The sequence below is a fragment of the Nothobranchius furzeri genome, chromosome 5, assembly GCF_043380555.1.
Source record: "Nothobranchius furzeri strain GRZ-AD chromosome 5, NfurGRZ-RIMD1, whole genome shotgun sequence".
Lineage (NCBI taxonomy): Eukaryota > Metazoa > Chordata > Actinopteri > Cyprinodontiformes > Nothobranchiidae > Nothobranchius > Nothobranchius furzeri.
In genome coordinates this window covers 37396744-37417311 of record NC_091745.1, presented here as the reverse complement: position 1 = coordinate 37417311, position 20568 = coordinate 37396744, and the positions used below count along the sequence as shown (strand labels likewise).

The 20568-nt window shown below is 43.0% G+C and overlaps 1 protein-coding gene across 2 annotated transcripts in view; it reads left to right on the top strand.

Annotated features, from left to right (window-relative positions):
* st14 (ST14 transmembrane serine protease matriptase) overlaps positions 1 to 20568 on the top strand; it is a 57970-nt gene that overhangs the window by 23236 nt on the left and 14166 nt on the right. For both annotated transcript variants that reach the window (XM_015948977.3, XM_015948976.3), the window contains exons 4-7: positions 1540 to 1610; positions 1908 to 2074; positions 2754 to 2789; positions 8995 to 9223. In XM_015948977.3, coding sequence (XP_015804463.1) covers positions 1540 to 1610; positions 1908 to 2074; positions 2754 to 2789; positions 8995 to 9223 — 503 coding nt within the window. The remainder of the gene's footprint in view (positions 1 to 1539; positions 1611 to 1907; positions 2075 to 2753; positions 2790 to 8994; positions 9224 to 20568) is intronic.

The following is a 20568-nucleotide window of genomic DNA, read 5'->3' as shown; positions in this document are numbered from 1 at the left end:
CAAACTTAAAAATGGTTCTGGTGGTTTTCTTGTTTTCCATGTCTGCTTCTCCCTGGAGATGCAAGGGACATGAGGAGATGAGCAAAGTCAAAATGGACAGGTTAGAGGAAAGGTTTGTTGGCTGGTTAGTCGAGGAGATCCATCAGATAGGTAGGCTTTCATTAAATCCCAGTTCACCACACACACTCCTGCTCATTACATTATTATCAGCAAGAATAGAATCAGCATCCTAAAAAGTTGTGTTTTTTTTTTAAGTTTACAATTTAAAAAAAAAATCTTCAATATGTTCTGCAGTAAACCGACTTTAGTTCCTGCTCCAACTCATCAGAGATGAGACCCTTGGGTTCAAACTAAATAAACTCAGCCAGCCATTTAATTCCATCTTGCTTATTGATGTTGATGTTATTTAACTGATAATGGTTTTTAAAGCTCACCTACATCAGTTAATTAAAAAAAACATGTAGGCCTAATTATTATTTAACAACCTGTTCAAATGCACCAGAATGCAGGAAATGACATCTAAGTTGTTAGAAAGATGACCAAAAATATTCTGCATGTTCATTAAAAGGATAGTTCAGATATTATGAAGCATGTTTCTGTAGAAGGTTTGAACAACTTACGTTTGGAGAAATGGAGAATGGTTGTGAATGGTGCTAATGGCTAAACCGCATGATGCCATGGCGTGGTGGTCTATGCAGTCTCCACTGGAACCTCCTCAGCCCCAGTCATCTGGTACCGGGCCGTCTTCTTCGATGATGTACGGCAGACTGCCCGTTCGCTGACATCCGTAGCAGACCAATCGCAGTGCTTGATCTGTCAGGTGGGCGGGATGTTAGTGCAACTGAGCGAAATTAAGATGGCGCCAGCTCTATAGCGGTCCAATCACAGCGCTGTGGAGGTGGTGCGGATGTTACTGTGATGGAGTGAAAAAACAAAGATGGCGACAGCTCATTTGAAACGACTTTGGCATCAACTTTGGACTGATTTGACTTGGGCTTTTCTTTGAGTCGAGCAGATAAAGGTGCTCAGTTAGAAAAAAGTATTTGCACCTTTTTTGACGACGCATGGCGGACTGCCCCACTGACTGACATCTAAAGCGATGAGCATGTCACCTTGTTTGTTATCCAGTAGCATGTGGAGACATGCTCGAAAGACAGCCCGCCCCATGACTCAGAGCCGTCAGTGGGCCGTGTCCAGATTATAGACTCACATATTTAGGGTGGCTTGCCAGGCTGGATTCCTCCTGCAAATAATCCCAGAATGCATTATAAAAACAAACTGCAGAATGCAAACTTTACAACAGTTAAACGTTTATACTGTAGTTTTATAAAAATGACAAACATTCTTAACATCAGAGCATTAAGGCAACATCATTTTTTTGTCTTGTTCTGCTGTGATCAGCTGTTAGCATACGAGTCTGGTCAGAAATGATCTATTCTCACCAAACTGATGCCATTCGAAGAGATATTTGCAACAGATAAATGATGAAATATTTAAATGGTTTCTGAATTCTCCTTTTGGTGTGTTGTGTTTTCACAGCTGGAGCAATACTACAAAACCGATCCGCTCCTCGTTCGCTTTTACACTCAGTCCGTGGTGACTGCCTTCAGGTGTGTCTGCGATATTAAGGTTGTGTAACTAGTGAAGGTTCACTTAATGCTTACGGAGGTTTCTGACGGATTTAGGGAGTGATTTATTGATCTGTAATGGTGAATCACAACAGATAAATTTTCCTGTGCTACAATCTAAACATCACATCTCGATTTTTGCAACATTTCATTTCTTTATTTGATTTCTAAGTTACACCTCTCTTTTTCTTCTTCTGAATTTTAAACATTTTTAACTAGCTGACATTTTTTTCTGTGCATTTGCTTCACTTTATCTTTCTGTTATCTTGAATACATCAGTGAAGGTGTGATGGCCTATTACTGGTCCCAGTTCGATATTCCAGTTAGCGACCTGGAGATGGTGCCGGAGTTCTCCGAGGAGCGGGTGTTGGATGCTCTGGATGCAGGCATTAAGGAGCAGAAAACCAGGAGTGCTAATATCCAGATCCGTAAAATTACTGCTTCAGGTAAGTGTCATCTGGAGCAGGTGTGGGCAAATGAAATGTTTCTTTAATGCTGGCTCCAGATGATCTCATTCCACCATCAGGACCGTTAGCGTTTTGTGAATATAGACGAAAATAGGATTGTTGTCACGTCCCATCAGCATGGCCTCGTATCCGCGTTGTAGCAGCTTGCTCTGCATTGTGCTGATAAGATGATAACTGAAGCCAGACCTCTCGGCTTGTGCTGCATCTGAGATTGCACATTTTATGCTGTTTGGATCCTCTAATGATATTAGCTGGGCCCTGGCCCTGCCTTGAGACAGCCATTTTTCTTCCTTTTGTCTTCTCAGCATTCACGTTGCATTTGTCGACATGCTGGCCATCAGCCTAGTGCTGGGCGGCCGTGTGCTTCAGTGTTTTTTTGTTGTCTTCTTTTTAAAATGATTTCTGTGCGTATGATTTGATGTTGCTGTCCCAGATTGTTAGACAGAGACGTACGAGTTGCCGCTGTAGGGCAAGGTGAGCTGGAGCAGAAAGAGCTACACACCATCACCAGTTCTCTTAACCGCAGGGAAATGGAACAGAAAATGTGCAACCCAAATATTTCAGACATCAAATTCTACCAGCCTTCCCAACTCTGGTGACCCCTTCTTACCATCCCTCCTGTTTTTCTTGTCACCCCACCCTGTGTCTCTTCCTCCAGTCACAGATGCCCGCATGGTCAGGAAACCTCAAGTTGGTGAGTGCAATCCGTCTCGTTTCAATCACTCGCTGCTGTACTTTTCCAGCTGGCTAGCTGTTAGCCCTCCTGCCAGTCGGGAACAGATGACTGGCCTGCCCTGTAGCATGCAGGTGCTGCTCCTGTCAGATTGTGATCTTTGAATCAGTGCTGGAGAAGTCGGTCGTTTTTCCTGACACTTGAATTTGATACCATCTTTTTATTTACAGTGTTGTGATACAATTACATTGCCTTGTAGTGGCTGCAGTATTTTACAGTGGATAGAACGTGACCCCAGTTGAAGTCTAGTTGTTGTGATGTACTAAATAAGTCCCGTCTAAACCTTTTACTCCTTTAACATCACATGCGTCCTCTACGGTCCAACTGGAAAATCCAAGAAATCTGTCACAGGGAAGATATTAAAAAGGTTTAGTAAGCTGGCTGCAGTGTTAACTCCCTTAGACACTTTATTAGGAACACTTGATGATTCAGTCACAACAGAGATGGGAAATTGAAGCAGAAACTTGAACCCCAGAAATGTGAAACTGGACTTGAATTAGATCCATAAAGTCTCAAATAAAAGATACAAGATTTGAACCTTGAATTTGAAATGGTGACAGGTGAATTACAGCCTTCAGTCTCGTTGACTCGCCTGCCTTTGAGTAAAGTGACTGATTAAAGCTGCAACAGCAAATCTGCAAAGCAAGCTAGCAACATTTGTGTGATCCCAGAACCCGCGTTGCCACAGGAAACGAGAGAGCACAAAACACCAGTCTGTTTGTAGGTCCAAACATTTGTTTTCTGCTATTTCAAATGCTGTTTTCTTTTGTTTCTCCTGCTCTGATGTTATAGAGCAGAGAACGTCTCACAACAGCGGTGTTCTGCTGTAAAATGCACAAGCGCGTAATGCCTGGAGGACCTTGGTAAAGGTGTAAAGCCTGATTTATGCTTCTCCGTCTGCTCCACGAGGGAGACGCACGCACTGACAGAGATGTTTTCCTCTTGGACTTCTCTGTCTCCTGGGGAGTGTTGCAAAGCAATTCCCCGCCTAGACCACAGAGGGCGTAGCGCTGTTCTGTGGTATCCTGTCATGTATCCGGTCCATGATGGTGCATTTAATAGTGTTTTTTACTTTAACAGATGCAGACAAATTTGCCTCCCCTTCTTCTCCACGTCTTCATGCGCTCAGCACCTCTAAACCCACGTTTACTGCCATTACCATCCACAAGTAAAACGCTTGCTGCGTAGCTTTTTACTCGTCCAGTCACGGGTGAATGAAAGGCTCACATTCAAGCTGCTCTGTGTCTGTCTTTAGATATCTTCGGCTCTTTTGATTTTCTTGGGAGCACAATGGCGGTGCTGTTGACAAAGCGGCGTCCTGACCAATCAGAAGCTTGGGTTCTCTGTCTTGTTGGACAGATGTTTAGAGAAGTGGGCACGACTCCGAACGTCCTTGCGAGCCTGCTGGAGAGCGTTGCGTGTCTCCGTCCCGCGCAGACGGAGAAGCATAAGTTAGGGACAGCAGTAGCTCAACAGGTTGAGCGGGTTGTCCAGTAATCGGAAGGTTGCAGGTTCGATCGCGGCTCCGAACAGAGAATTCTGCTGTTGTGTCCTTGGGCAAGACACTTAACCCACCTTGCCTGCTGGTGGTGGTCGGAGGGACCGGTAGCGCCTGTGCTCGGCAGCCTCGCCTCTGTCAGTGCGCCTCAGGGCAGCTGTGGCTACATCGTAGCTCATCACCATCAGTGTATGAATGTGTGTGTGAACGGATGAATGATACACTGTAGTGTAAAGCGCCTTGGAGTCCTTATTCTGAGAGGCGCTTTACAAGTGCGGGTCATTTATCATTTAGGCGATGGCTTGATGAGACCGACCACAGGATGATCTGATAGGTGGTTTTGGTCCAAGCCGTGTTATTGGCTGAGGTTTTTTAGACACCACTTTATTATTACCGTAAATCCTCTAATACAGGCCCGGGCCTGTATTTGACTCAAGCTCATCAAGCTCCAGGCCTTTATTGGAAGGGGGGCCAGTATTAGAGGCAGGCCTCTATTTCTATTTGAGCAAAATGAACTAATGGTTCGCTGGAGTTTTTGACAATTAAAAGTGCGCCCACATTTTCAAAGTTAAACACATTTCTTTTAACAACGGTAGTTCCTGCTTCAGCCATCTCCCCCCTCCCCCTGCGCAGCGCTCACTGATGCGCCTGCAGCCTCTCGGAGTTCCTGCTGCTCTAAACATTAAAATAATTATTTCATTTTCTGTTCCTCACTTCTGATGACCTTCAATGGTGTCTGTTTGTTGCAACAGCAGGTACAAAAACTAACTTGTTTTTATTTGACTATTTTTCTGTCCTGTCTGTTTATTATCTTCCTGCATCTCCTCTCAATCCTAAAGAGAAACTGCTACCTGGGTTCATATATATTCACCTCATGAGTTACCTTTGAACTGCAGTTCTAAAAGATCTACCGACCGCAAAAACAGCGGAGCGCTTGCTGTTTGGCGGCTGTATCAGTGATCAGTGCGTCGGAGGACAAGGTGATGCGCGCAGCGTCCCGCTCCACAGCATGCAGCGAAACACATCAGGCGCAAATAAAAGACAGAAAACATTAAAGGAAATGAACTGACATGAACGATCGCGTGTTAAATTAGTTTTTGAGGTGGCGACACCTGATTGTTACTGTGGCTGTGCTCAGGAGGCAGCTCTACCGACCGCGAAAACAGCTGAGCGCTCCCTGCTGTGATCTGTGCGTCGGAGGACAAGTTGATGCGTCCCGCTCCACAGCAGCGATACACATCAGGCGCAAATAAGACAGAAAACATTAAAGGAAATTAACCGACATGAACGATCGCGTGTCAGTACCTACGGTCTGGCACTTGAGTTTTACCCCCAAAAATAGAATGTGATCATACGATAATTCAATAGGGAGCGTGGTTTCACAGACGCGGAAGTGATAGCGTCGGTGCTCTAGGAAACCCCCGAGCGTTCGAGCGTCAACGAAGTGACATGGAAATGCCGGGCTTTCCAGAAGTAAGTAAGATAACTTACTATGAGCTGATAGTTCGTTGGATTGATCGGTAGGTTGGAAACTCTGTTCGTGAATCTGAAGAAACGATGACTGAGTGGTGAGCTGGAAAGGCGACTTCCGTTTATAGCCGCGGTTTGTGACGTAGGTGCGACGTGAAGGGAATCCCCGCGAGGGGCATGCTGGGAGTCCCTACTTCGCAGATTTTCACCTATCGCGGCCAGGTCTGGAACGCATCTACCGCGGAGGGATTGCTGTAGTTCATACACCCCCTACTGCTGCTCTCCAGAGTGTTCTGCAGCATAATCAGCACGTTCTCTTTGAACTTGATAGTGTAATGACCTGGCTGGGGTTGTAAGCCAGGTGAATTCTGGGTATTGTGTTATATGTGTTTCCTATCGTTCTGCTAGTTCCTATGTGCTGATTTGCGTGTTGTGTGAGTGTTATGTAAGCCACAGGGAAGGTGATGTGTGTTCTGTGGAGCGGGTTGAATTAGCATGGTTAACTGACACCGTGACTCTGTGTGGTAGGAGCGTGATAGAGGATCGTGTCTAGCGTTACAAAGCTTGAAGAAAAGGCCTAAAAAAGGTCTGCGTGAACTTCTACTGCCTCCTGCTGGTTGATTTGGGGACTAAAACCCTGCCGCTGGGACGCTCGTACTTGCTTGTTACCACATGCCATCCGGCCACAATAAGAGACCGGCCATTATTTGCCTCCGCTGACTCAGACACCGGCCAGAATTGGCGACCCGGCCTTTAATTGAATACCGGCCTGTATTAGAGGATTTACGGTATTATTATTATTATTAGCTTTACTATGTGTCTTAGATCGTTGTTAAGAGACGTGAAAAAGGGTTTTTAGCTAGCGTGTTTTGCAGATTTGCCATTGTAGCTTTATCATGAAAGTGCGTTTAGCTGAAGTAGTTGAACTTTCCTGGCGTACACTGATCTGCCCTCTACTGGAAGGGTGACTTGGGAACTGGGGTCTCCATTAATTTTGGTCAAACATTTTCCGGTATTCAACACTGAAGATAGAGGTTTTCTTTTCTCAGTATTAGAAAACCCCAATCATACATCCAAATCGAGCAAAGAATGAACCAAAGAACCCTAACCTGAAGAAAATGAAAGGCTTAAATTTGGTCCAATCAGAGCTCACACCTGAGTTGCATAGAAGTCTTGTGGGGTGTTGGTAAAAGGATGTGCAAAAGAGTTTCAATCTATTGGATCTGAAGCACTTCTGCAAAGAGGATCCAGTAAATGTAATAAAGTTGAGGTATGTTATGGTGCCTGACTTCACAATAAGGTCGTGGTTTAGAACTGAATAATGCTTCACCTCGACTATTAGGATGTGAGCTCTTATGCAACCAGTCTACTATGTATTTTAAATAACATTTCATTTTTATAATTGGTTGGTTTTTAAATTACAGAATAATGTCATTGTAATAAAGGTTTGTAAATAATTAATGTCGTTTAAAGAATCTGGACACAAAAGGTGCAATATGTAGGAATGAAGTAAGAGTTTTACAGTGAAAGAATGTCAAAACAGTCAAATGCCTCATGTTGGAAGGAAGATTATACTGTGACATATTTTATTCTCAGCCGCTGGGGGGTTGTCAGATTTTAGACACTCATCATAGTGACTCCCTCTCTGGTTTAGAGCCGTTTTGTACCATCCACGATAGCACTGCTGTCTTTTTTCTGTCGTGATCTTGAAATTACTGTTACTGAGCTCTTTTATTGACCCCATGTTTGTTTTAGTTGCACCCACAAACCCAGCTCTCTATCCGGCCTGAGTTCTCTAGTGCGCCCCTAGAGGAGCACTCCAGTACTACAAGTATGTAGTAGCAGCAAGTACGTGAACAAAGGTGCAGCCTGCTCCAACGCAAGGCTAAACAGCAAGTATATTCCGACCTTAAGAAGCCACATCATACTTTCGTTACTCCAATATTGGTTATAGAAGGCTAACGTTGAGCTAACAATGCTAATGGCGAATTAGAAGCAAGTAGTCTGCACTAAAATGTCTCAAGCTACATTTTAAATTACCAACTTGATATTTCAGTGAAATCTATGTGAAATGAATAAGTCAAACGTGGAGTTTTACTTTGTTAAATAAGTAATTCAGAGCTCCAACAGCAAGCTAATGGCAAGACAACGAACAACCACGCTTCATCTATGCTAAGCCCCCTTCAGACAGGCCATGAAAAACGGAAATGTTCGGGACTCTGTCCTTAAGACCTTTGTGTCTGAATACAAACATCCGGATAACCTTTTCCATAATTAAACCGGACGAAGCCCCTGGTAACAGGACCGGACTTGTCACGGACAGGGTGGCTGCTTCAGACTGGTGAGGTCAAGTTCCGGACAGGGAGGGGGGGACCGGGGGACGCTGTGCACACCTAGATAGCTCGCTCCTGTAGCATGCGGCGAACCATGGCAGCTCGCCTCCCACGGTACCGTCTCCTAGACGCGCGACGGAGCGCTTCACACCGCTTCAGTTATTCCTTTAACCATTGAGCTTCATCATCCAGGTCTCGTATGCGTCTTCGTGTGCGCAGAATTATGCTTAACATAAGTCCGATCAGTGAGAAGAATTCTATCTCTTCGTCGGCCATGTTTGACTGAATAGCTTTGTTTGGGTAAATGACGCATGTACGCCCGCCGCACCATGTTTACGCAATATACAGGTACAGCCTTCCCACCCCCTCCCCCTCAGACATCTGGAACTTTTCCCTGCTGTGGGAAGGCAGCCGAAAGGACAAGTTCAGGTACAAAAGTGGCGCGTCTGAGAACACAGTTCTGGTTAAAAACCGGACCGAATTGTCCACACATATTCCAGAATGTCAGTCTGACAAGGGCTCTAGAGGCATATTACAGTAATAAGTGTAGTAAGTGCTCCCTACCGTAAAACACACGAGTGCTAACACCAGATATGACATTGTACTCATCTACTTATCAACCTACTGTGTATGACTCGTCTTTGCTTGTTATCTAGAATCTTCTGGTGCTGATCCTGGCAACAGCCACGAAACTCACGGAACAGGAGTGAGAAAGTGATTGCAGTAACTAAAATTGACCACAGGATGTCATTTCTACTTCATCCCTACATATTGCACCTTTAAATGTAAAGCAGTTTTTTTCTTTTAATACAGGTATTTCAAACGTTTAGACTGTCAGAATAAAACCAGTTATTCTTGTTCTCAGATGATTGTTTCTTTCGTCTGAAAGCTGACTACACGAATAAAACGTTTACCTCCCCGGGGTACCCCAACGGCTACCCCTCCAAGTCTCGGTGTCAGTGGCAAATTCGGACCTCTGAGGGGAGCGCCATCTCTGTCAGCTTCCCCACTTTTGACATTGAAGACGACTGCAAAAACGACTTCGTATCCATCTTCGACTCTTTGAGTCCTGATTATTCTCAGGCCATCACATCGTGAGTAGAGTCCAAGAATGATGCTCTTGTTACAATAAATCTTGGTATGTTTATTAGTAATATTGACTCCACGAAGAATTTCAGTGAAATCTTCAGTGATTTGTTTGATTTATTTATCTCATGTTTTTGTCCTTCCTGTGACAAAGACCTTTATATAAAACAGTAACAGCTTCCAGTATTTTTCCAAATAGCCTCATTATGAAAACTGTGTAATTAAATTCCTGACATTCTTCTATGGTGTTTAGTTTTGGTATGGCATCCTAGATTGTCATTGTCCCTGCTTTGAAAACTTTCCGGAGGCACTCCGGCGGAGATCACGTTCCTGTTTTTGTCCTAAACGTTCGTAGCGAGTTTGGTTTGATGGGATTCAGCCGGCGCTTGTCTCATTTATTTATTTCACCTTGAAGATCAGAGCTTGAGATTTTCTAAATAATTCACTTTATATTTAAGTGAGGCATTGCAGAGGGAGCTGGGAATAAAGCTTGTTTTTCTGTGGGTGGAACATGTTTCACTTCATTCCTTTCCTTACATTTGTGATTACGACTTTCTTCCCCTTTTGCCTCTGAAGCCTGCAGCGCTGCTGTGTTCCTTCTTATTGTCGGCTTTTGAGACCTCCGTGAGATTGAGTTGACTCAAAAAGACCTCTCTCTCTCTCTCTCTCTCTCTCTCCCTCCCTCCCTGTCTCTCTCTCTCTCGCTCTCTCTCTCTCTCCAAACCTGCGGAAGGTGGCAGCTTGAATCCGACTGCACCAAGGTGTGTAATTGCATTTTGTCTGTGGGGGAGGGGAGGTTTCCCTTCCAATAGCTTTATGGATCTACATGTAACCTCACGTAGATTTTACTAGAGGTGGTTAACATGAAAATCTTTGTGGTTTAACACCGAGTGGACCAGATCAAAAGATTCTAGACTCTGAGGAGCAAGTGGTGGAGTGACAACATGGACCAAGCAAGGTATATATAACAATGGTTTATTACCAGCATTTATAACCCACTTAATATATAACAAAGCGCTTTGTGAAATAAAATAAAATGAAATAAAATAAAATAGTAAAATGAAATGTCACCAGTCTGTGTTTGTTCAGTCAGTCAGTCAGCTTGGCAAATGTTCATGAAATCCTTGTCAGTCAGATCTTGGGTTGAAGTCGAGTTCAGGTGAGTGACAGACCAGTTAATCACCGGCTTGATGGTTTGGTTGGGCTGGGGCTCGCCATCCAGAACTGGAACAAGAATCTTCAATTCACCGAGGTGAATCAATCCAAAATAAAAAACCTGACCTAGAGAAGGTCAGAATACAATATTTTAATGCTGAACTGTGGTTTACAATCTGCATTAGTCCCATGAAATCAATTCCTTTACAATTAAATCACACGTTGTACAACAATTAATTCAGTTCAAGTAGGTACCATAAGATAATGAAGTCACTAAATTACCAATATATCAGTTGAAATGAGTTTCCAACAAGAAATTCTGTAATAAGCTTCAACTCCTTTTCATATCACAATTTTATAAACTGAGCAATAGTGTTTTAATTGGTCATTTAAAACACTCATCACCTCCACATCTATAACCATCTTTCCAGTTAAGGTAAAACTGCAGGAACTAATATTTAAGTGCCAAGTTAGTTCTAACGGCTGTCGAAGGTTAGCAACGGGGCTAATATAGCTTAGCATGAATTAACACACATACACACTAATAGACTCACCAAGAAAAGTCAGCTTGGTTTACACGGGGTTTCCCAAGGGTAACGGCAAATCACGGTCTTCGGACCTCTGTATCTCTACAGCGTAACAAATAACTTGTCACTATTACACAGCAACAGTACCTAAACATGAAAATTTTATCCGCTTACCGAACTTGGAGTAATTGTTTTTCAAGTAACGGCTGCTAGTGCATCCTAGTTTGCTCTTCACGGCAAGTGCTTCCTCGTCAGCGTCTCAGCGCGTCTGAAGGCAAGTGAAAGCTGCGTAGCGAGCAGCAGAAAGTGCTAAATTCTATTGGCTGATGCAATAGCTGGCTAGCCACGTGATTGGTTAGTCAGTTGCTACCTGAATTTTACTGGAACTTTCTATTTACTCGATTTTAGCTTTTCTTATTTGACTATTTTCAAGAAGTTTGTATTTTCTTTTCTTTTTATTTTTATTTTTAACTATTAATGTATGAATGCTTAGATTTCTATTTATCTTATTTGGTCTTTTATCCTGTTTTAACTGTTTTGTAAATTTCCATTTATATTTCATTATTCATTCTAATTATGTAATGATGTTTCTATTGTAATCTGGGTTTTACACCGGGTTACACTGTCCCCTCTAGAATTATGCAAGTCCCTTTGCATAGAATCGCTAGACCTCAATTATCGGTGTGCTAGTGTTTGAAGGTGTAATGCTTGAATTTGCTTCAGTTAATGCACTTGTGAAAGCTAAGTTCAATCCTTGAAACAAGGACTGTGCAATAGATACAAGAGGGCTTCCCAATCTACTGTATTGTAGCCTATTAGGTTGAGTTGTTGCTCTCTCTGAGCGTCTCAAAGTCTTTGGGGTTTCGCTCGCAGTATCTAACCGATTTCCTATTTCATCATCTAGTCCTCCTCCTCCTTCAGGTTCACTGCAGGTAGGTCCTTCAGGTAAGTTATTTTTGGTTTTCGTCTTAAGTTCATCATTTACAGATTCCACATCTGTTTTGCTTCCTTCTAGGCTTCCTTCATCCGTTATGGCTCCACATTCAGGTAAGTTTTCAGGTTGAGTTTTCATTTGACAGTCAGGTAAATCGCCAGGTTCAGTACTCATTTCCCTTGCTGGTAAATTACCAGGGTGAGTACGCATTTCACATTCAGGTAAGTTTTGTTCAGTTATTTGGGATTCTACCAAATTCTGCCGTTCCAGGCACTTACTTGGCCAAGGAATCTCTAGAACCTCAGTAAAAGTTATGGGCTCTTGCTCAGGTTCCTTTCTGAACCAGTAGACATCCTCACCCTCTGATTCTAAGTTCTCACGGTCAGCAGGTAAACTACGGGACTGCCTGGTTCTTGGTTTGCCAACGCAACTGGGTCGAACAAGGTCTTCCTTGACAAGGGCAAGAAACCCACAAGGGAGTAAAAGATCGCGGTGGACAGTACGAACTGGGCCTTCTTTAGCTTCAGGCTTTATAGTGTAAACGGGCAAGTCACCTGCTTGGTGCAGCACCACATAAATGTCAGCCTCCCACCTGTCGGCTAGTTTGTGCTTACCTCTGAGACGAACTGCTCGAACCAGGACGTCACCTGGTCCTAACCTAGAGGGTTTTATTCGGGTGTCGTATCGCATTTTGTTCTTTTCTGCCATCTTTTGAGCATTTTTGGTTGCTAACTTGTAGCTTTCTTGTAACGTTGCTTTGAGTTTTTCTATATACTCAGAGTGTGACTGGAAATTTTTACAGTGAAGGGGAAGTCCGAATGCTAAATCAACTGGTAGTCTGGGCTGTCGGCCAAACATTAGCTCGTATGGAGCAAAACCAGTGGTGTCATTTCTGGTACAGTTGTACGCGTGTACAAGTGGTTTAACATAGTTGTGCCTAGGGTTGTCACGGTATGAAAATTTAACCTCACGGTTATTGTGACCAAAATTATCACGGTTTTCGGTATTATCGCGGTATTTTTTATACGGTGTTGCATATGTTCAGAAAGCATTGATAGTCCTGTCCTACACAAACTGAAATAGTTTTGAAAAGGTTTAACAGTGTTTATTAAACCTAAAATAACACAAGCCTTAGCAAAAGTGCAACTTTTCACAAGTAAAGGAACAAATAGCTTCTTTTTCTGGAACGTGTTACAGTAGTCAGTGCAGGTTTAAATTATACAAATCCAAACATTCAAAACATAAACAATATGTAAACAAATCAAAGAAACACCACTTGTTTTCTCATATACTTGTTTTCTTCATTATCAAAATGAAAATCTAAAACTCCAGTCCACACTTGACTTGAGCACTGTACAAGTCAACCTTAAAAAAATATGTATTTAAAATAAATAGCCACTTTAAACAAATTACTAAAATAACTACTACACAATGTAATCAAATCCAAATGTTCAAGTATAAATGGCATTGAATAAGTAAACAAATCAATGACAAGGAACTAATTGTATATTTCTCTTCATCATCAACAAATACGATGCTTCATCCAGCAACAGGGTGTCCGTGACACGGTTTAAATGCTGGCAGAGGATGCTGCGGCTGCAGTATATAGTGACTCGTTGCATTCTCCGTCAACCAAAAGTCCTCGCGTCATGCATTTAAGCTAAAATGTTAATGTTATCTTACCTTGCACTGGCTGTAGAGACGTGGGTGATGGTCACGCAGATGTGCCATTAGATTCGAAGTGTTGCTGCCTTTTGCAGACACTTGTTTCCTGCACGTTCTGCAAACGGGATAGCAGTCTTCTATTAACTGTCCCTCAGCATTTTTCAGAAATCCAAAATATGCCCATACTTCCGAGTTAGTCTTCTTTGAGGGCTGATGGATGTCCTGGGCGCTGCCGTCTCCTCCTTCGGCCATTATTTCAGCTTCAAAGTTTTGGTAACGTTGCAAACTAAAGTGCGTGTGCGCGCCGCGGGAACTTCAGCTGAAGCGACGGTGGCTGGTAAGGGTCACCGCGCTGAAACCGCGGCCACGGTAAACCCACCGAGATAATTTAGTTTTTTAAAAACTGGACGGTTATTTTTATTGTCAACTTTTTTACCGGGGTTTACCGCTATACCGGTTACCGTGACAACCCTAGTTGTGCCACTGAGTCTTGTCTTTCTCTTCCAGGGTACCTAGCATACTCAATAACGTTCGATTGAAACGTTCAACTGGGTTCCCTCTGGGGTGATAAGGAGTCGTCCATATTTTTCTAGTACCAATAAGTTTACAAAGCTCTTGTATGAGGCAGGACTCAAAATCGGGGCCCTGATCACTATGTAGTCGTTCGGGTATCCCGTAGTGGACTATGAAATTGTCCCAAAGTGCTTTTGCAACAGTTGGGGCTTTTTGATTGCAGGTAGGGACGGCTACAGCATACTTGGTGAAGTGGTCGGTTAATACCAGCACATCCTTTCTCAATGGACAGAAAGTTCATACAGACTAACTCGAGCGGACGAGTAGACTTGATATTGACAAGTGGAGCTGCTTTCTCTGGAGAAGTTTTCCGTCTGACACAGCGATTGCACGTTTTAACCCTGTTTTCAATCTCAGCTGCCATGCGAGGCCAATAGAATCTTGTCCTGGCAAGATCTAAAGTGCGTTCAATGCCTAGATGTCCCATATCATCATGTAAACTTTTAAAAACAGAATCGCGGAGCTGTTCAGGTAAGACTTACTGGTACGTAACACTTTCTCCATCTTGGCGTGTACGGTATAGTATGTTATTATGCATTTCGAGTCGACTGAGCTCTCTGAGCAGAAGGTTGATATCTGGAAGTTCAGCTCGCACTGTCGGTGGTACTTTCTCTCCAGTCTCGATTTGTGCTATAACCTCTCTAAGCAAAGGATCAGTGCGTTGTTCATGCATGATCTTTTCTGGAGACAGGTGTCGTGCCACAGGTAACCCTCCACAGTCTGTCTCATTGACAAAGTCATCTGGAATGGCAGCTGCTGACATAGCCATTGAGTGAACCAAGGGAATGGTAACACTGTGAGAGTTACAGGAGAGATGTTTCTCACAAATGGCTGACACTACTTCAGGACTTATACTACTTTCAGACTTGGACAGATGGGTTTGTGTAAACTGCTGTATGCGATCGAGTTCTTTCTGAGACACGGCATCATTGAGTAGATCACCATGTGGTCGCCTGGAGAGACCATCGGCATCAGAGTTTAGCTTACCTGCTCTATACTGGAGTTTAAAGTCAAAAGTAGACAGAGCAGCTAGCCACCTGTAACTCATGGCATCCATCTTGGCAGTGGTCAAGATGTAAGTCAGTGGGTTACTGTCGGTCATGACCGTAAACTTGTTCCCATATAAGTAATCAGCAAATTTCTCCGTAACTGACCACTTTAGAGCTAAAAACTCTAGTTTATGGGCGGGGTAACGGGACTCACTTTTTGGATAAGCCTCTGCTCGCATATGCAATGACCCTTGGCTGTCCATCCTGCTCTTGATACAACGCTGCGCCAAGTCCAGTTGTGCTGGCGTCCGTATGAAGGGTATAAGGCAGTTTGGGATCAGCAAAAGCCAGGACTGGTGCACTACTGAGCTTTTCGATGATGGCGTTAAATGCAAGATCGCAAGAAGGAGTCCACCTATCATTGAAAGGTGTCTTCGGGTCATGATACTGATGTTGCTTGTCTTTATGTTTTGGGCTTTTGTGCAAAGGAGGGTATCCGGAAGTTAAGTCAGTTAATGGCTTAACTATGCTTGAATAGTTTTTTATGAAGCGCCTATAGTACCCAGAAAAACCAAGAAATGAACGTAGTTGCTTGAGGTCACAAGGAACAGGCCAAGTACGTAGGGCTTCTACCTTCTCAGGATCGGTCTCCACTCCTCTGCTAGACACAATATGACCAAGATATTTCACCGAAGTCTGGAAAAACTTGCATTTATCAATGGACAATTTAAGTCCATATTCTTTTAAGCGGTTGAGGACTTTCAGTAATCAAGCTTCATGTTCTTCAAGTGTTTTAGAAAACACGATGATGTCATCAAGAAACACAATCACTTCATGGAGATTCATGTCACCCATGCATTTCTCCATGAGTCGTTGAAAGGTGATAGGAGCATTAGTAATTCCCTGAGGCATCCTATTGAATTCCCAGAAACCCATGGGGCATACAAATGCTGTCTTGGGTTTGTCTTGCTCGGCTACTTCAATTTGGTAATACCCGGATTTTAGGTCGAGCACTGAAAACCACTTGGAACCATTCAGAGCAGAGAAAGTTTCTACCAGATTTGGAAGGGCGTAAGCATCTTTCACTGTCTGATTGTTAAGTTTTCGGTAGTCTATACAAAGCCAAACGTCTCCATTTTTCTTACGTACAACTACGATAGGTGAAGAAAAAGGCGAGGTTGGTTCTCGGATCACACCTGCTTGTTGAAGTTCTTTGAGATGCTTACGAACAGCTTCTAGGTCATTTGGGTGTATAGGACGAGCTCTGTGTTTGAAAGGCGTTTCATCTGAAAGTTTGATGGTGTGTTCTACCTGATTGGTTCTTCCGAGGTCCAAGTAATTTTGAGCAAAAACTTCGGGCAGCTGATTTAGTTTTGCTGTTATATGCTCCTTCCATTCAGCGCTAATTGGAGAAGACTCAAAATTGAACGACAGCTTAACTTCAGTTTCAGTTTTGGATCTGGTGGGTACCGCGGATTGTGCTTGAGAAAGGACATTTTGGAATGCACTAACCTCTCCGATAACACACTTCTGAGGGATTGTCACGTCGTGGTGAGACTCGTTTGTAAGCACGACAGGAACAAGGTAAGGTGCTCTTTCAGGTAAGTCTATTAAACAAGGTTTAACAAGTATACCACCAGGTAAGGCTGACATTGATGGGTACTCCAATAGGACAGACTTCTCACTGTTATTGGCCGAAATTGCCACAGTGCCATCGACCACTACAGTTTTACCTGCAGGGACCATCTGTGGCTCTCTGTTATGCATTGTCACTAAACCAAGGTTACGGTTTTGTGACTGTCTGTGTCGTAACTCAAGAGCGTTCAACACTGCCCTGTAACCAGGTAGCATTGTTGGTGGCAGTTCAGAAAAGGCATCACGGTGTAGCTCATATACCACGTCCAACGTGTTTGTGCCTGTAAGAACTAGGGACTGAGCAGCTGCACGTACATCAGGGACAACTAAACCGAGTGTCGGCACTTCGGCTTCGAGGCCCAGGAAATCTTTTGGGAAAGTGATATGCATCTCAACGTATCCTAGGTAAGGTACACGTTGGCCATTGGCTCCTTCGACTTCTAGCAAGTCGTGAAGTGACTTAATTGGGTAATTCGACAGATGCTGTCGGTAGTAAGATTCAGGGACAGTAGTCACCTGGGACCCAGTGTCTAACAGACAGTTAACTGTATGACCGTTAACTCTAAGTTCAGCTGTACTTTTTGTGCCAATCAGCCCACAGGGAAGGCTGAAAGAGTCTGTTCTTAAATGTGACTTCATTTTGGCACATTTTTTTGATGGAGTATTTCGTTTTGGTTTGATTGGACCTGTGAATTCTGGATCAGCCTCTGTTTGTCCCACAACAGGGGCGGATTCTAGTTTAAAGGAGGTGGGTCATTCTGACTGTCCCATATCTGTCTTCTAGCTTTCAGTTCTTTTCGTTTTGCTTCTACCAAAGCTGCATTTGGCTCTGACTCACAGGTCGCTACAATATGTCCGTCCTCCCCACATCTGAAGCAGTACCATGGCTTGGGTCTGGTACATTGGCGGCTTGTTGAGGGAAAATATTCGGGTTTAACATGGTCAGGTTTTTTAATTTCAGGACCTTTTGTCTTTTTTGGGGTTGCTGACTTCTTTTGCTTCATAACTGCGGTTAATTGGCTCTTCAGATCAGCAACTTGCTTTTTCAGCTCTCTTAGGCAGCTTGACTCTGCTGCTACGCTTATATCTGCGTCGATGACGGTCTGTTCATGGGAAACTGCTTTTGGTTTTGTGGTACTAAAGTGTCTCTTCATTCGTGAGCTTTTAACCTCTTGTCTGTTTTCTGCCGTGCGAAGAAAAAGCAATAACTCTGCAGGTAGGGGGATCTTTATTTTTCAGTTCTAGCTGCAGTTCTGTTAATAGGGTTTCATCCCAACAACCCCTGTTAAACTGTTTTAGAAGCTGTTTGTTCACTTCCTGGGGCTCAAGACCACCTCTACGTACTGCGAGATTAAGTGCCACCTGCAGACGGTGGAGATATGTGGATGGTTTTTCTCCATGATCTTGGAGTGTATTCATGAACCGGACAAGTAATTCCTCACCATCTTCAACAGCGCCGAAAGCTGAGTCCAAAAGCTCAATGTAGTCAGCCGGCATGGCTTCTGGTCCGAGAGGGCGGATTACATCAGACGCAGGAGAGAGAAGGCTTTCAAGTATTTTACGTGTCTTGTCTAGCTGAGACAGAGAAGAATCGTCAATCATTAGACTAACATGAGAACGCCACGTTTCATAATCTGCCTCACTGTAGGGTCTAGGAGTTTTGCCAGAAAAAGCTCGTATTCTTAAAGCTGCATGAGTAGAGGAAATTTTTTCCACATTTTTCACCACATGTTCAACTACAATTTTCTGAATCTCTGGGGGATTAATATCTGTTGCAGTAAATGTTGGTGGGATAATGTGTGGTTTAGGAGGGCTTTGTAAGGTTGTCTTCATAGGTTTAGGTGAACTAAACACTCTAGTTTGGTGTAAAGGTGAAACTCCACTGTGACTGGGTTCAGCCACTATGTTGGGTTCAGCCATTACATTAATTTGATCTAAGGTCCTATTTTCAAGATCAGTTTCTGTTGTCAATGTGGACTCAATAGATTTTCCTATGGTGGACATAACTTCTTTCAAGACTTCTTCAAAGTCTTTTCCACTCAGCTTAGCTAAGCCTTTCAGATCGTTGAGGTAAGTTTCAGTAAACCTGCCTCCTATGGTTCTAGTGTACACGTCGTTTAGAGCTTTTATGTGATACCTGACTCGTGGATCATCCGTGGACAAGAGGTACGGCAATTCCGGTGCTAACGATTTATCGGCGAAACCAGACTCAAATTCCACGACTTGACTTCCGTAAAGTTCAGATGAGCTATCATTAATGGTGAGTGTTCTGTAAATAGAGCCATGTTGTTCCAGAAATTCGTAAACTTCTTTGTCTCTTTCCGTACCGGTAACACCACTAACAACTACAGCATTTGGTACTTTAACACCATTCTCCTCAACAAACTCCATACTGACTATGGGTGAAAATTATTCAAAAATATTTAATGTTGTCTCACAACCTTATGCTCCTGGCTGGCTCTGCCAGCTTATGTAACCTCACGTAGATTTTACTAGAGGTGGTTCACATGAAAATCTTTGTGGTTTAACACCGAGTGGACCAGATCAAAAGATTCTAGACTCTGAGGAGCAAGTGGTGGAGTGACAACATGGACCAAGCAAGGTATATAAAACAATGGTTTATTACCAGCATTTATAACCCACTTAATATATAACAAAGCGCTTTGTGAAATAAAATAAAATGAAATAGTAAAATGAAATGTCACCAGTCTGTGTTTGTTCAGTCAGTCAGTCAGCTTGGCAAATGTTCATGAAATCCTTGTCAGTCAGATCTTGGGTTGAAGTCGAGTTCAGGTGAGTGACAGACCAGTTAATCACCGGCTTGATGGTTTGGTTGGGCTGGGGCTCGCCATCCAGAACTGGAACAAGAATCTTCAATTCACCGAGGTGAATCAATCCAAAATAAAAAACCTGACCTAGAGAAGGTCAGAATACAATATTTTAATGCTGAACTGTGGTTTACAATCTGCATTAGTCCCATGAAATCAATTCCTTTACAATTAAATCACACGTTGTACAACAATTAATTCAGTTCAAGTAGGTACCATAAGATAATGAAGTCACTAAATTACCAATATATCAGTTGAAATGAGTTTCCAACAAGAAATTCTGTAATAAGCTTCAACTTCTTTTCATATCACAATTTTATAAACTGAGCAATAGTGTTTTAATTGGTCATTTAAAACACTCATCACCTCCACATCTATAACCATCTTTCCAGTTAAGGTAAAACTGCAGGAACTAATATTTAAGTGCCAAGTTAGTTCTAACGGCTGTCGAAGGTTAGCAACGGGGCTAATATAGCTTAGCATGAATTAACACACATACACACTAATAGACTCACCAAGAAAAGTCAGCTTGGTTTACACGGGGTTTCCCAAGGGTAACGGCAAATCACGGTCTTCGGACCTCTGTATCTCTACAGCGTAACAAATAACTTGTCACTATTACACAGCAACAGTACCTAAACATGAAAATTTTATCCGCTTACCGAACTTGGAGTAATTGTTTTTCAAGTAACGGCTGCTAGTGCATCCTAGTTTGCTCTTCACAGCAAGTGCTTCCTCGTCAGCGTCTCAGCGCGTCTGAAGGCAAGTGAAAGCTGCGTAGCGAGCAGCAGAAAGTGCTAAATTCTATTGGCTGATGCAATAGCTGGCTAGCCACGTGATTGGTTAGTCAGTTGCTTCCTGAATTTTACTGGAACTTTCTATTTACTCGATTTTAGCTTTTCTTATTTGACTATTTTCAAGAAGTTTGTATTTTCTTTTCTTTTTATTTTTATTTTTAACTATGAATGTATGAATGCTTAGATTTCTATTTATCTTATTTGGTCTTTTATCCTGTTTTAACTGTTTTGTAAATTTCCATTTATATTT